This window comes from Phaethon aethereus, assembly GCF_964289735.1.
Source record: "Phaethon aethereus genome assembly, chromosome: 7".
NCBI lineage: Eukaryota > Metazoa > Chordata > Aves > Phaethontiformes > Phaethontidae > Phaethon > Phaethon aethereus.
In genome coordinates, this window is record NC_138583.1 from 26,785,305 (window position 1) to 26,799,936 (window position 14,632).

Here is a 14,632-nt window from a genome sequence, read left to right on the forward strand (position 1 = left end):
CCTCTAGCTTCTGTAACTCCGCTCTTGGGAGGTGTTTTCAGTAAGGGTTTAATATTTACTTCCAAATTTGTAATTGAGGACAGAGTTACCTGGCAGTGGTCCCCATACCAGTTGCTGTGAAGTCCAGTACAGGATTAGAGCTTATATTGACAGTAACATCATGGGGAACCAGTTTTTAATACATCTAACACCCTTTCCTTACACTGTAAAACAATGAATTGTTTAGAAAAGGGATGCCATGTGCTGTTAAGTTAAACACCTTACCAGGTTCCAAGACTACGAGATCTACCCAGTGACCTCTATTAACAAACCTGGTAATCTCATTAGGGAATGAGATCTGATTTAACAAGATTGCTCTGCTGGAACACAGTTCCACAGAAACTACCAGCTGGTTCAAGATGTTAATTATCGTCTGTGTGGCAGTTCTGTTTATGGGTGTGAACTCTGCAGGAGTGACAGAAGCACCTGATGGAAGCACATGATTTCCTGTAATAAGGGTGTTACCAAACCTCTCATGATACAGAGGCATCTGCGATTGCTGAATTGGTAAACAGTACTGGGAAATACCCTCATAGCCTCTTCGAAGTGGCACATTTCCTTGCCTGACCCAGGTAGTATCAGATCTGCAAAGGCTTCATTGCTTTACTCTTCAGATACCAGGCTGCTGGGAGTCTGCTCTTGGGGAGTTCGTTAATGTTTCACATAGGACTGTGTTTAGTGTTCCCTTAAGACTCCCTGTTAGCAAGTGGACTATCTGAGGAAATGTGGTGTAGTTACTTTCAGAAGTACTATCATGGAAAAACTGAGTGTCTTGGAGATATATCCACCTCTAAGAGGGTGCATGGGATCAAAGTTTGGTCGGAGGAGCCTAAATTTTGTGGACTGTGTGTCTAGATAGGAGCTTTCCTGGGAGAGGAACAGGATTTTGAGACTTCTTTTTGGTTTAAGTGGAGACTCTTTTAGTTTAGTTAAATCAGTGAAATAGCTCTGTGGAGGGATTTTCCTCCTTACTGACCCGAGTCCTGCTGGATTCTGAGTAGCTTCATGGGGTGAGGACCTGTGATGATGCCTATACTTTGAAGGCCTCCTGGGGTATGATGTGCAGGGTGTGCAGAACCTGGTCTGCGCTTACAAAGCGGACCTGTCACTGACAGATAAGCCTGACCAGATGAAGACTTCCTGATTCTGTTTCGTCTGGCCGAGACTGTCACTTACGGGGTCCGGGAGGAACTGATGTGCCCAGTACCAAGCGCTATGCTGGGACTGGTCACAGGGCAGCAGCTCCTTCACAGGTGCAGCTCCAGCCTGGTTTCCCTGTGAATGGGGCTGGGCTACCAGCAGCCCAGTCCTGTCTGGCCATGATGAATGTCTAGAAATAGGGTCCCCTCCTGGGTGGCTTATCTGGCTGGTGGATTTATTGTGTAGCAGATGCAGAGACACTGAGCTGGTATATTTGTCTGGCCCTCTGCTTTAGCTAGTAAGCCACCCAAAATCCAGCAAATGCAGCAGAGGCAATGTAGTGACAGCTGCAGCAAGCACAGATATATCCCAAAGTATTATCTGGGATATTCCAGCCTGCATTACCCACATAGTGGAGAATGAATGGGAGAGTCATCCTGTTACTGCGGTCAGGTCTGCAGATAACTATTTCAGGTTCCTGAGTGGCCGCTTCAGCATATAGGAATCATCTGGCCCTGCTTAAAAGACTGGCTTGGGCCAAGATTCATGTATATGGCTCTGTTGCCAACTCAGTACAACTGGCTTCAGCTGTGGAAGGCTGGAGCTCAGTCTTGTTGTAAAGGCAAAGGGCTGCTGAATTGCCAAGGGACGCAATGACTCGTGAATCCAGCTGCGAGCTGGCTCGGAAGTTAGAACGGATATGCAAGCCCCAAACTGTGGTGTGTTTCCAGCCGCTGTACGCCAGCATTCTCAAACAAAAGCAATGCTTTCCTGGTAGCCAGTATTCAGACATCCTTCTCAAAAGATAAGATCTGCAGACGTCACTGGCAGGAGTGATGCCAGATGTCAGATGCGGAGGTGGAAGTTTCTGAAATAAAGGCTAGTTGCTTTCTAATTTACGGACTTGTTGCTTTATGACTGTGCGTTAGAAGTTCAGCGTGAATGAATGATAACTATTCCTTCCTGCAGCTTCTTTTCCCATTACTACTTAAAGCCTAATGTTGAAAACTTCTGACATACTCCGTGAGTAATTCTGTATCCCAAGGAAAAGGTTATGAAAATACCAGTGTGGCAAGTTTAAGTAACACAGTGCTTTGGATGTAGAAGCAAAATCTACTTTTTATGGACAGCTATGATTTGTTTCTTTTCATCTGCACATTTGCAGATGGGGAGGGAAAAAAAATAAAATGACCTAACAACTATCCCAGCAAAGTGAAATCACTTAGAAATGTCAGCTGGCTGGAGGGGCTCCACATCTGTGAGGGGGTGACAAGGGAGAAGACGGAGAGGAAGTGGAACTTCACCTTCTTTAAACAGTGCCGCAGCATATAAATGACAAAATGAGGTGTCTCTGGAAACTTCATCAGCTGTGGTTTGTGCAACATGTGCTTAGTGAAGCATCATTTGGATGGGTACATGCATAAAATGCAGCGCTAAGGACCAAGCCTAGAGCGGGCTTCACTTTCAAACAGGCATTGAGTGGCTAAGTCAAGTCCGGGCTAAGAATAGCCCTAGCAGGTCAGACCATTGGTCTGTCTCACCCCATATTCTGCCCCATGGCAGCGGCAGGAGATGCTATGTAGGGGGAGAGCACATGAGTGTGGCCACTGTCTGTGGGCCTTTCTGCTCATCCACCCCCAGCACGTGTAGTGCTTGGGTTAGGGATGCTAGAGGGGATTTCCCTGCCTGTTCCCTTTAGTAGCTGTTTGGGTGCAGCTGTTTTCCATGAATTTGTCTAATCCTTTGAACCTGCTGCCCATCTCTGTAACCTCCTTTGGCAGAAAATGCCATATGTTTGCTACCTGCCAGGTAAAGAAGTGTTTTCATGTGCTTTAAACTGGTTTCCTGCTAGGTACAGTGAGTGCTCCCAGTTCGTGTGGCCTGGCACACAACAGTTCCACCTTCACCTTATCCACTGCATATGGGACTCTGTAAACCTTGATCATATAATCACAGAATCACTAAGGTTGGAAGAGAGCTTCAAGATCAAGTCCAACCATTAATCCAGCGCCACCATGTTCCCTAAACCATGTCCTGAATTGCCACATCCACACGTTTTTTGAACGCTTCCAGAGATGGTGACTCCACCACCTCCCTGGGCAGCCTGTTCCAATGCTTGACCACCCTCTTGGTGAAGAAATTTTTCCTAATATCCAATCTAAACCTCCCTGGCGTAACTTGAGGCCATTTACTCTCATCCTGTTGCTGGTTACTTGGGAGAAGAGACCAACACCCTCATCGCCACAACCCCCTTTCAGGTAGTTGTAGAGAGTGATAAGGTCTCCCCTCAGCCTCCTCTTCTTCAGACTAAACAACCCCAGTTCCCTCAGCCGCTCCTCATAAGACTTGTGCTCCAGACCCCTCACCAGCTTCGTTGCCTTTCTCTGGACACGCTCCAGCACCTCAACATCCTTCTTGTAGTGAGTGGCCCAAAACTGAACACAGGATTCGAGGTGCAGCCTCACCAGTGCCGAGTACAGGGGCACGATCACTTCCCTGCTCCTGCTGGCCACGCTATTTCTGATACAGGCCAGGACGCTGTTGGCCTTCTTGGCCACCTGGGCACACTGCCGGCTCATATTCAGCCGGCTGTCAAGCAGCACCCGCAGGTCCCTTTCCGCCAGGCAGCTCTCCAGCCACTCTTCCCCAAGCCTGTAGCGTTGCATGGGGTTGTTGTGGCCGAAGTGCAGGACCCGGCACTTGGCCTTATTAAACCTCATACGGTTGTCCTCTGCCCATCGATCTAGCCTGTCCAGATCCCTCTGCAGAGCCCTCCTACCCTCCAGCAGATCAACACTCCCGCCCAACTTGGTGTCATCTGCAAACTTACTGAGGGAGCACTTGATCCCCTCATCCAGATCATCAATAAAGATATTGAACAAGAGCGGTCCCAGAACCGAGCCCTGGGGAACACCGCTTGTGACCAGCCGCCAGCTGGATTTAACGCCATTCACCACAACTCTCTGGGCTTGGCCATCCAGCCAGTTTTTTACCCAGCGAAGAGTAAACCTGTCTAAGCCATGAGCCGCCAGTTTCTCCAGGAGAATGCTGTGGGAGACGCTGTCAAAGGCTTTACTAAAGTCCAGGTAGACAATGTCCACAGCCTTTCCCTCATCCACTAGGCGGGTCACCTGGTCATAGAAGGAAATCAGGTTGGTCAAGCAGGACCTGCCTTTCATGAACCCATGCTGGCTGGGCCTGATCCCTTGGTTGTCCTGCACGTGCCCTGTGAGCACTCTCAAGACGAACCGCTTCATGATCTTCCCCGGCACGGAGGTCAGGCTGACAGGCCTGTAGTTCCCAGGATCCTCCTTCCAGCCTTTCTTGTAGATGGGTGTCACATTGGCAAGCCTCCAGTCTTCTGGGACCTCCCCTGTTAACCTGCTGATAAATGATGGAGAGTGGTTTGGCAAGCTCCTCCATCAGCTCTCTCAGTACTCTTGGGTGGATCCCATCAGGTCCCATAGACTTGTGGGTGAATGTCCCCCTTCAGCCTTTCCTCTCTGCCTGAAGAGTCCCAGCTGTTTAGTCTTTCCTCAGCAGGCAGCTGCCTTAGTCCCTGGATCACTTTAGTTGTCCTTTGATCTCCCTCATTTCTGTGTCTCAGGAAGTTTGCAGTGAGGTTAGATGTGCACACAGTGGTCAAGGCCTGGAGTCGTTGAGGTTTCATACAGTGCAAAATGACTCTGTCTGCTTGTTCTCCATCCTGTTCGCAAGGGTGCTCAGCACTCTGGTGGCTTCATCTGCCCTTGAGCCAATCCTCTGCAGAAGGCTCTTGGGAGAGAGACGGAAGACTCATTGGTGGGTCAGTTGGCTTAGCTCTCCCATCTTCTTAACCTTTATCTTTACACATCACAAATTCTTGATTCCTTTTCAATTCATACAAAATGCGATTTCCCCTTGAGGCTTGTCTGTCTTTAATTACACCTATAAAAGTTCATTGTCTGGCTGAATTCCCCTCCAAGCAGTGTCTTCCTTTTATCTGGCCATGGGTTTTGGCATGGCGGGGATGCAGAATGGTGGCTCAGCTCCATGAGGGCTATGCAGTTGGATCCAGCTGAAGTCTAGTGCTTTGGCTGGGAGTGTAGCCGATGTGCAGTTTCAATCTAGTGATGTAATTGATTGGAACAAATGCTGTTCTTGCTCCTTCTGGACTAGTTATGAGGAATTCCTTGGGTTAGGCAGAGCGGACAGTTATTTTTGCTTTTCTAATCTTGCCTGGAAGTGGTGAGACTCAAAGCTTCTGGGAAATGCTGAATGAGACTGGAGTTTCATCAGGTTTCATACCCAGCCATTTATTCTTCCCCTTGATCTTCTGCTTGGACTTGCGGCTGATGTTGCAAGCCCAAGAAGGCTGGCTTGGCGCATAGTTTCCTGTTTCTCATGTGCTCATTCTTACCCCGTGTTGTGAAGTCCCTGCGATGTGTCTGAGCTGGGTGAGTGCAGACCCTGGAGGACTGAAATGGGAGTGTCTTCCAGCCCTTTATCTTGCTTTTGACAGTGTTAAGATAGCAACCTTGTTGTCACCCATCATGCGTGTTGTGATCAGGGCTTCTTATGATAGCATGGGCTGGAGAAGCTGACAGGCTGATGTAAGAACCCTTAACATCTCACCAGATACATGAGTGCCTCTGAAGAGGTGCCTTGTGTTTTGCCTTTGGTCTGTAGCAATTTGAGTGTGAGAGTGGGCTTAGTCTGAAAAGCACAAGAGTACATTGTGGGAGGACGATGCTCCTACCTCCTGGCCTTGAGCTTCAGTCAGTGCTGGTGTGAGGAGTCCTCCCCTCACACCTCAGCCCCTTGTGGACATACAGCAACTTCTTCTGGTATAAGGCTGCTGTTTTCATTTGCTTTATTTCTATATATATTGCTGTCTAGCCAAAGCATCTTTATGTCAGACACTGATCTTAAAATTCAGACCACTCAAAGACGAGGCGGACAGCTGCTAAGTGACTCTTGGTGGCCTTTATTGCAGGACAGCAGCATGTCTGCTGCATGCCGTCGTGTCTCTTCATGCCACAAAGCAGCAACACTGCTTGCCATAAATAACTCCTGTTGGAGCCAGCCCAGGTGCGGTCAGCTGGGGGAAAACAGTGTGCACGTGTGAGATTACATCACAGCTGTTGCCATTTTTATTTGGCTAAAAATTCGCATCGGTACCAAAAAATGTCAGTGACTAGGTCTGTTTTCTGAAGGCTGCTTTCTTGTTTGCAGCCATCTAGCTTGATTCCTCCCATGACCTTGCTTTTGAAGAGCTGGAAAGAGCTAATCGGCTAGTTGCTGGATAACAAGGAACATTACAGGGTAAAGGACAGGGCAGCCTGCTCAGGAGGAGACAGTTGTATCCTCTGGAGCCCGCAGCCTGGCCTCAGCTTAATGAAACAGCTTTAGTGCAGCAGACAGGTTTTAGTCTCTTAAATCCCCTCCAATCCACTTTTGAACAGCTCCTCAAAGCAACATGAATTCTGATCTCTGCTGGCAAAGGTTTACCAATTAATTTGATTCAACTTTTAGTTAATTTAAGAAATTTAATCTGGTTATGTTTTGTTTGTTATTTGTTTTTCTCTCTCCTGCAGGAGCAGCAATGGATTGGCCTCAACAAAGATGTAGCAGGAATTGGGAGGAGACATCCCATCTGAAATGGAGGTGATCGAGGGAGCTGAACGCTGACCACACCAATATGGGGCTGCGACTGTTGGCTTGTCTTTTTCATCTGCCCACTGCAGTGATCTACGGGTCCCTGTCGCTGTTTGTTTCCATTTTGCACAATGTATTCCTCCTGTACTACGTGGACACCTTTGTCTCTGTTTACAAGATTGATAAACTGTCCTTTTGGATAGGAGAGGTTAGTCTTTTCCATAGATTTCTGCCCTCTTAAGTAAGAAATTCTGAAACCAAGACTGTTCCTTGCTAGAAAGTGTGAAGAGCGTTAGTTGTAATAGCCATGTTCCACTTTAGAAGAGGGAGCAAGGGAGCCTTACAAGTGCTAACTTTGGCTTTTCAGTTTTTCCCACTTACATAAAGATAGAACAACCTGGTATAGAAAACCCAGAGACTTTCTTCTTAAGACTGCCTTTCCTCTGGGGATGTCGGGGTGTTTCACAAGCAGGGAAAACCACTGGCCTTGCTGTGCTAATCTGGCAGTTGCCCAGACAGAGGAATCGCACAGCAGTGATGGGACAGGGAAGGTGTGCTGGGATAGTTCCCACTGGTTGTTCAGTGTGCCAGCTCTGCACTGCTTGCTTCAGTAACAGAACTGAGTTGTCGTGGGAGCTGTCCTGTGGTTTGTTTCAGTGTCCTGTTTTGTTTCCTAGACAGTGTTTCTGATCTGGAACAGCCTCAATGACCCTCTGTTTGGCTGGCTGAGTGACCGAGTGTTCCTTAGCACACAGCAGTAAGTTCCATTTCCAGCAGAGGCTGGGAAGTTGTTTAGTCTCTGGGGAAGATGATGTGAAATTGGCAGCTTTAAAATGATGGCGTGGGAATGGTTTCTGGGGCATGGAACTCTTAAATACCTCCTTTTCCTGGCATCTTTGAAGTTCGGTGCTCTTTGCATGTTATTTCAGTACCTGGCTATATAGAGGAAGTCACACACCTATCGGGTAGATGTGACCCTAACCCTTAACAATCACGAGTGGTACAGAACCTAAAATATGGGCATTTACAATCTCAGGCCCCTGCTATATGAGCAAGCCTCTTAGTGGGGTGTTGGAGAGTGTCTGCATGTGGTTTGGGAGACACAAGGTGGGAAACGACAACTATTTCCACCTGGAATGCGTCAGACCAGTTGTTCCCAAACTGCCTGGATCATGGTTCACTGTTGGCCATTAGCATTTCTTATGTATTTAACTCAAGCTTTTAATGAAAATCATGGTGTGGCTTCCTGCAACTAATAAAAACTTTAAGTGCTCATTGAAATCATTTACATTGTGCAAAACGCAGACAGTGCAGCACTATCATGGAGAGACGTGCTCTGGAGAAAAAAAATCCCTTCATGCTTTTTGGCCTCCTTAAACCCATAGTTTCAGTGTATTCACATATTAGCTGAGAACATATCTGATGTGGGTGCTTGTTGCATGAGCAAAAGCTGTATTTGTGTCTAGGCCACTCACATGACTTCCTTGGAGAGGTCATGCAGGGTTTTGTCCAAGTGTGTAAAATTTTTGTCTTCTCTTGCAGGCCAGGCGCAGAGATTTCCTCCCCAGAAGTAGTTCTGAAGAGGCTCAGAGCGCTAAGCCACAATGGCCCCCTCTTTGCCATCTCTTTCCTGGCTTTCTGGGTTGCCTGGGCTCATCCTGGTTTGCAGTTCCTTCTCTGCCTTTGCATGTATGACAGCTTTCTCACCATGGTTGACCTCCATCACAACGCCTTGCTCGCGGACCTGGCTGTTTCAGCAAAAGACAGAACTAGCCTCAACTTCTACTGCTCCCTCTTCAGTGCCATAGGCTCCCTCTCTGTGTTCATGTCCTACGCAGTGTGGAACAAAGAGGACTTCTTTTCCTTTCGCATATTTTGCATCGTGCTGGCCCTCTGCTCCATCGTTGGTTTTACCCTGTCCACACAGCTGCTCCGCCAGCGGTTTGAAGCTGATGGAAAAGCCAAATGGGACCAAGAATCAACCCTAAAAGAGTAAGTATCATCAATTCTGCAGTAGAGGCAAAGGCCTGGCACAGATATGTAGAGTCCTTTTATGCACTGCAGCAAACTACATGTGTGGAAAGATCCAGGATGAGGCAAATTTTTTATTAATCATTTATGGTTCTTGTCTGTTGATACAGTTTTCAGAATCACCTCTGTCACACTGGCTCCTAAGGCCCTCTGAAAATAGGACAAAACTATCTCGTGACACCCCTGGCCCAAACTGGAGGCAGAGCCCTGACCTGCTGTATGGCCCATCCAGTGTTTGGAACATGAAATGAGTTAATATCTAGAGCACCCAGTAAGGCCTGTGAGTGGCAAATGTCAGAAACAGCTTATCATGAAAGCATTCCTGCTTGAGCATGAGACCACCTTGCTGCCCATTTCCTATGGAGTTGGACAAGTGACTGTCTCTTGCGCTTTCACTCGCTTTAGCTACCTGATACTGGCTGGGCTTTTGGTGGGCCACAACGCAGCTGGTTTTCCCCATTCAGCTCCCTTGCTTTTCCTTGGGCTGCCTCACTTGTATTGAGCTGCCAGCATTATGCTGTACTAACATAGCAGATCCTGATGAGATCTGCCAGGTGAGCTAAGCACAGGGATCTGGAAGAGGAGCGTGTGTGTAGTGGAATGGCTAACAAGAGGAGAATGCTTTTATGGACAGAAATCTGAATTTTGAGTTGAGAAGACCAGTGTTCTTTGGAAGACCCGTTGCCTGTGGTTCTTGCCAGCAATAAGCAAACATTGTTATAAACTACTGTTTTGATTTGGTCCAGGGAGAGGGAAGATTGGGATGGGAGCTGAGGAAAGACAGCTCTGCATCTACACAGGGAGGGCTGTGGGCTATCCTCTGCTTGACGTGAGGGATTCACCATTGCTTTTTTTTCTCCTCTCCCTTTAGGCTGTACATTGAGAAACTCTCTGTCCCCCAGGAGAAGAGGATCACCCTGGCAGAGTACCTCCAGCAGCTCTCCCGGCATCGCAACTTCCTCTGGTTTGTCTGCATGAACCTCGTACAGGTAGGCACAGCAGCGGAATATTGTGATTCAGAGGATGAGCGCTGGCACTGGCTGTTTGAGATGGTGATTCAGCAGTATGTGACTTCCCCAGGAAGGGCAGAGGTGTTTCCAGCGCCCACCTGCTCTTGGAGCCTCCTGCTGGCTGATTCAGCAGCTGGTAGCCACTCTCCCTGCTTGTGACCTGAGGATACTTCCTGAGCGAGCTGTGGGGTGCTCTTCCTCTCTCTGCAGCGTACGCTGGATTACTGGGGCTGGATGAGCTCTGGGCAGCCCGTCTGGGGTGCAAAAGCACAAGGCCTGGCTCATGGTGGGAATGAGTTCAGGAGTGTAGTTTGCTGGCGTGGCTGTCAGCAGTTGTCTCTTCCTGCTTTCCTGAGGCTCACATCACTGTTCTCAGCTGTCCAGCTGGATCCACCTCCCAGCTGGCTTTTGCCATTTCTGTTCTTCATCCTCTTCAGTGATTACTACCAAATGCCGGCAGCCTGCCCAGCTTTCCTCAGCTTTGTGTGCTGCAATCACAGCTTCTGTCTCCCCAGAGATCCCTCAGTTCCCCTCAGGCAGGCTGTTGATGCTGCTCTGCATCTTTCTGTTCGAGCCCCGCTGCCACCTTGTCCTCCTGTCAACTGCATCCTCCTGTGCCACTGTCTCCCCCAAACCCCTGTGGTCGCTGCTGTCACCTCCTTGTCCTGCTCCAGCAGCGCTGTGTGCTGAGCAGGTGCCCTGCGAGCAGTGCCTCGGCAGCCGGGAAACAGTGCTGACCCCAGGCACGCAGTGGGCGTGGCTGGTGGCATTGCAGCTTTGCAGTTTCAAAGCCTACAGTGTCATGAACTCCATAGCCAAGCTCTTGCTCTGCTAAAGTACTTGGGCCCCTCCTGCATAGTCCCTTGGCACAGGGCTCCTAGAATAACGGAGCCCAGAAGGCTGTTAGCTTTTTCTGTTCTCTCCTACTGCTGTCCCTGCTGACCAGCTTGTCTGCATGCTGCCTTCACAGGTTTTTCACTGCCACTTTAACAGCAACTTCTTCCCTCTGTTCCTGGAGCACCTGCTGTCAGACCAGATCTCTGTCTCTACTGGATCCTTCCTGCTCGGTGAGTCTCAGGTGGGACTGGAAGGAGCAGCCAGGTTAGGACCTGGCCTGAGACTGGATTCGCTGTTCCCAAACCCCGTCTGGGGAGAGGTGCGCTCACATGCAGGTCTCGGGGCTGTAAGGTTCACACATGCACACATCCCGCATGCTTCCCTGGGACCTCTGTGTCTTCCTGGGCATAGAAGTAACTGGGAGCCTTTTCTAGTGGTGATGAGCCCGATGTGCTGAACTCTGGCCTGGAGGCCACGGAGGCATTTCTCTGAGCATCAGTGGCTGCAGATAGTGTCCCCAGGATGTGGCAGGGAACACAGCCCTGAATTTAATCCCTTTCTCTCTGTGGCATGTGGACCATTTCCAGGCTGCCCCAGATCTGTGGGCACTGGTCCTAGAGTTAGCCTGGGAGGGTTCTTGTGGGCCAGGTTTGGTCACACTGTCCTGTCCCTCTCACTTCTGCTCCAGGGCTGAGTCCCAGCCCCTGTGTGACACTAGGCAAGTCTTTTCTTCCTTCCTGCCCATGCAAGAAGGCCTCCCTCTGTAGGAAGAGTGTGTGCTGTGCCATAAGCCACTGAGTAAATCTGCTACAGCCTTCTGTGTGTGCATGGGGGCTATTCTGTACTTTTGTCCTACAGCCCTGCTGGCGAGAGCCAGCCTTGTCCCCTCTCTCAGTATCGGTCCTGGGGGCATGGTGGATACTAAAACTCTCTCAAGCTATTTGTGGTTCTGTTTCTGCTCAGGTGTTTCCTACATTGCCCCCCATCTCAACAACCTCTACTTCCTGTCCCTCTGCCGCCGCTGTGGGGTTTATGCTGTGGTGCGAGGACTCTTCTTCCTGAAGTTGGCTCTCAGTGTTGTCATGCTCCTGGCAGGACCTGATCAGGTGTATCTGCTCTGCATCTTCATTGCCAGGTAGGCAGGCAGCACTCGCTTCCCCTGGCTTCCCAGCTGCTTCCCCAGCTCGCTGCCACCTGGGAGGGAAAATGACTTGTCTCTTTTATGGAGAGGAGTGGGAGGCGGGGAACAGTAGCCAGGGTCACACAGAAGCCATGTGGCTCCCAGCTCTGATGGCACCCGAGTGTGGGATGGGTCACTGCAGAATCCACTGCCTGTGCCTGCAGCAGAATGAGGGAGGCAGTGATGTTTGCGAGGACAGAGAATCCAGTCAGGCTGGTGGCAGCCTGCAGCAGCCTCTCCTGGCTGCTGAGCTGAGCTCTCCTCCTCTGCAGCCTGCCTGCGACCATAGCCCTTGGTACGTGCTGCAGCTGCCTGTTAGCCACTGGCCCAGCATGTCCTGTCCCAAGGCCTGTCTGGCAGGTCAGGACTGATCCAAGGCATCGCTGCAGGGTACACAAGACTTATTGCTAGCAGTGTTCCCTTCCTGTACTCAGGGCTTCTGAAATTCTTACTGTAAGTTTGGGGGAACCTTTCTTGTCCCTCTCCTTTTTCTCTCATGTCTCACCTACTCCTGTCACTTCTTGATGCCTCTATTCAGTGCTTTGCCTGTTGTTTTGCAGCAACCGAGTGTTCACAGAAGGGACCTGTAAGTTGCTCAACCTGGTAGTGTCTGACTTGGTGGATGAGGATCTAGTCCTGAACCGTAGGAAGCAGGCAGCCTCAGCACTGCTCTTTGGGATGGTGGCTCTGGTCACCAAGCCGGGCCAGACCTTTGCCCCTCTGATCGGCACCTGGCTGCTCTGCACATACACAGGTAAAGCTGCTCCTGGGGAAAGCAGCAGGGCTGGAGAGGGCAGACCTGTGAGTTAGTGTCTTCACCATGTCCTGTACCCTGGGTGGGTACGGAGGGCTCTTCCAGTTGCTAAGCTGTGCCTGGTCTCTGCATCTCCAAGGCCAGTCAGAGAGAATGGGTAAGGGTCCATCCCCACTGTCTCCAGTCTCACAAACTCTTCTCTGACACCAGGCTATGACATCTTCCAGCGCAACCCCTTGAGCAACGTGGTGAGTGCCCAGCCGAAGCTGGAGTCTGCCGCAGTTTTGGAGCCAGCTCTTCGCCAGGGCTGCTTTTACCTCCTCGTCTTCGTACCCATCACGTGCGCACTGCTGCAGCTCCTCAGCTGGTCTCAGTTCAGCTTGCACGGGAAGCGTCTGCAGATGGTGAAGGCTCAGCGCCAAAGCCTGACACAAAGCCGAGCACCAGAGGTCAAAACAATCTAGGGCTGCCTGAGTCCCCCGGATGTTGCTGATGCAGGACGGCAGACTAAGCGCAGGGATGGCAGGCTGAGAAACCGCAATGTTTACGGTTCAACTGTGAAATGCTGTAGTGCCAATGTTTACTCATTCCAGGAGGTGGTTGCTGGGGAAGGCAGAGAAGTTCACTGTATGAGCGGCCTGGGCTAGACCGCTTGGCCACAGGAGCAAGAACACTTTATCCTGGCCTGTCCCAGGGAGCAGAGGGCTGCTCATCCCAGCAGGGAGGTGCTGGGTTGCAGTGCGTGCTGGAGTGTGTGCAGGGCCACATCCCTGGTGCAGTCCTCTGCCCTGGGCAAGGCCCTGGGGAGCTGCAGCCTCTCTGGCTGAGCAGGAGGGGACTGCACAGGGAGTCCTTCCTTGCTAGAGCCCCGCTGCTTCGGGGAGTGGAGTAGGAGGCTCCTGAGGGACCAAGTGACCGAGGTGAGCGATTTCAGGATGGCAGGAGCAGGGATGGGAGGGCCCTGAAGGCCTTTCCCAGTAGCTGGCACAACCCCTCCCACATACAGTACTGTGGTTCTTGGACCAAATCTGCTCTTGGGCATTTCTTGTTCCCAGGACAATATCCTGCACAGCTAGGGTCTGCCAGTTGTGCTTGATTTATGCTGAGGCTCCCTCCCCATGGCCTTGCAGAGGGAGTTATTGCTGGGCCTGGGAAAAGCGCTGGGCTCAGAGCCTTGAGCTGGAACATCTTAACATCCCGTTGCCTGTGTTTATCCCTCCTCTCCCCTCCACAGCCCCTTCCAGTCTGTGCTGCCACACAGCTGTGCTGTGAGCCCCCTCCCATGCTGGCTGAGGCTGTGGGGCCAAGGTCAGGGAACCAATCCCTAACCAAGCCGATGGAAGTGCCTCCCTGCCCATGGCTGTCCCAGGTCACCCAGTGAGGCAGCCTGGAGGAGACACCAGGTCTTGCTTTTGTGCCTTCAATTCCTCTTTGGAGCCTGTTGGACACAACGCCGGGCAGTCACAGTGTTGAGGTTTTACCTGTGTGGGGAGAGATGGACACCTCGGCTCCTCTCCACTTGAAACAGTGCCCAAGTTTGATCAGGTGGTTTGGCCTCCCTGGTTCTGGCTGGGAGCAGACTGGGCAGGTGGTCACCAAAGGGATCCCTGAGGTGCAGGAAGTGTCGTCTCAGTGCCTGCAGTGTGTTTGGGTGCAGGCAGAGAGATGTGCCAAAGCAGAGCTCTGCCCTGTGCATGCCTGCAGCAGGTGTGCAGGCAGCACCTGAAAGGCTGCTTGGGGACGTGCTGTTCTTTGTGTAGTGCTGGGGTCCCTCCGGGGTCTCGGGCCACAAACCTGCCATCTCACCTTGGGACATGGCTGCCTTTTGTCTTGGACCAGGATGCTCCTGCCATGAGGGTGCTGTAGCTCGATGGCTCAACCGTAAGTTATTTGTGCAACTTCTAACAAAGTTTGAGAATGATTCTTCATTAATTAAAGATGATCTTTTCTGTACTGCTCGGTGATTTTTCTGGCAGGTGGATCTAACCTGGCTGGGTTCAGATG

The 14,632-nt window shown here is 50.7% G+C and overlaps 1 protein-coding gene across 1 annotated transcript; it reads left to right on the forward strand.

Moving 5' to 3' along the window:
* Positions 1-6,859: 6,859 nt before the first annotated feature.
* MFSD13A (major facilitator superfamily domain containing 13A) lies at positions 6,860-13,092 on the forward strand (the record flags this gene model as incomplete). Its single annotated transcript, XM_082002191.1, has 8 exons — positions 6,860-7,024; positions 7,494-7,573; positions 8,359-8,808; positions 9,719-9,836; positions 10,828-10,924; positions 11,658-11,829; positions 12,435-12,628; positions 12,839-13,092. 8 exons carry the CDS (start codon positions 6,860-6,862, stop codon positions 13,090-13,092), a joined length of 1,530 nt encoding a protein of 509 aa, XP_081858317.1.
* Positions 13,093-14,632: the final 1,540 nt, after the last annotated feature.